Source organism: Eimeria mitis, genomic scaffold (assembly GCF_000499745.2).
Source record: "Eimeria mitis Houghton genomic scaffold, Emh_scaff191, whole genome shotgun sequence".
NCBI classification, from domain to species: Eukaryota; Apicomplexa; class Conoidasida; order Eucoccidiorida; family Eimeriidae; genus Eimeria; species Eimeria mitis.
The window spans coordinates 7435-7691 of NW_013570232.1; the positions used below are offsets into that span (position 1 = coordinate 7435).

The window sequence follows — 257 nt, forward strand, 5'->3', positions numbered from 1 at the left end:
AAAAAAAAAAAAAAAAAAAAAAAAAAAAAAAAAAAAAAAAAAAAAAAGTTGTTTGCTGCAGTGTTGTGTGGTGGGCTGCAGACGTCTTGTGATAAATGCGGGCCCAACTCTGTCGAAGACCAGGAGGAGGGGGCCTTCACCTGTACCTGTCTGGGCGAGGGCCGGGTCTATCAATACGGAGACAAGACTTGCCCCTGCCAGAGCCGGTTTGTTATACGAAACCACTATGCATGGCCTGCGTACAACTCTAACTCTCG

At 45.5% G+C, this 257-nt stretch overlaps 1 protein-coding gene across 1 annotated transcript in view; it reads left to right on the top strand.

The window, feature by feature from the left end:
• Nucleotides 1–257, top strand: part of EMH_0002640 (uncharacterized protein) — a gene marked incomplete at both ends in the record, with an annotated part of 17494 nt that overhangs the window by 6449 nt on the left and 10788 nt on the right. Inside the window, one exon of the mRNA XM_013496093.1 lies at nt 82–206. Within this exon, the coding sequence (XP_013351547.1) occupies nt 82–206 (125 nt within the window). The remainder of the gene's footprint in view (nt 1–81; nt 207–257) is intronic.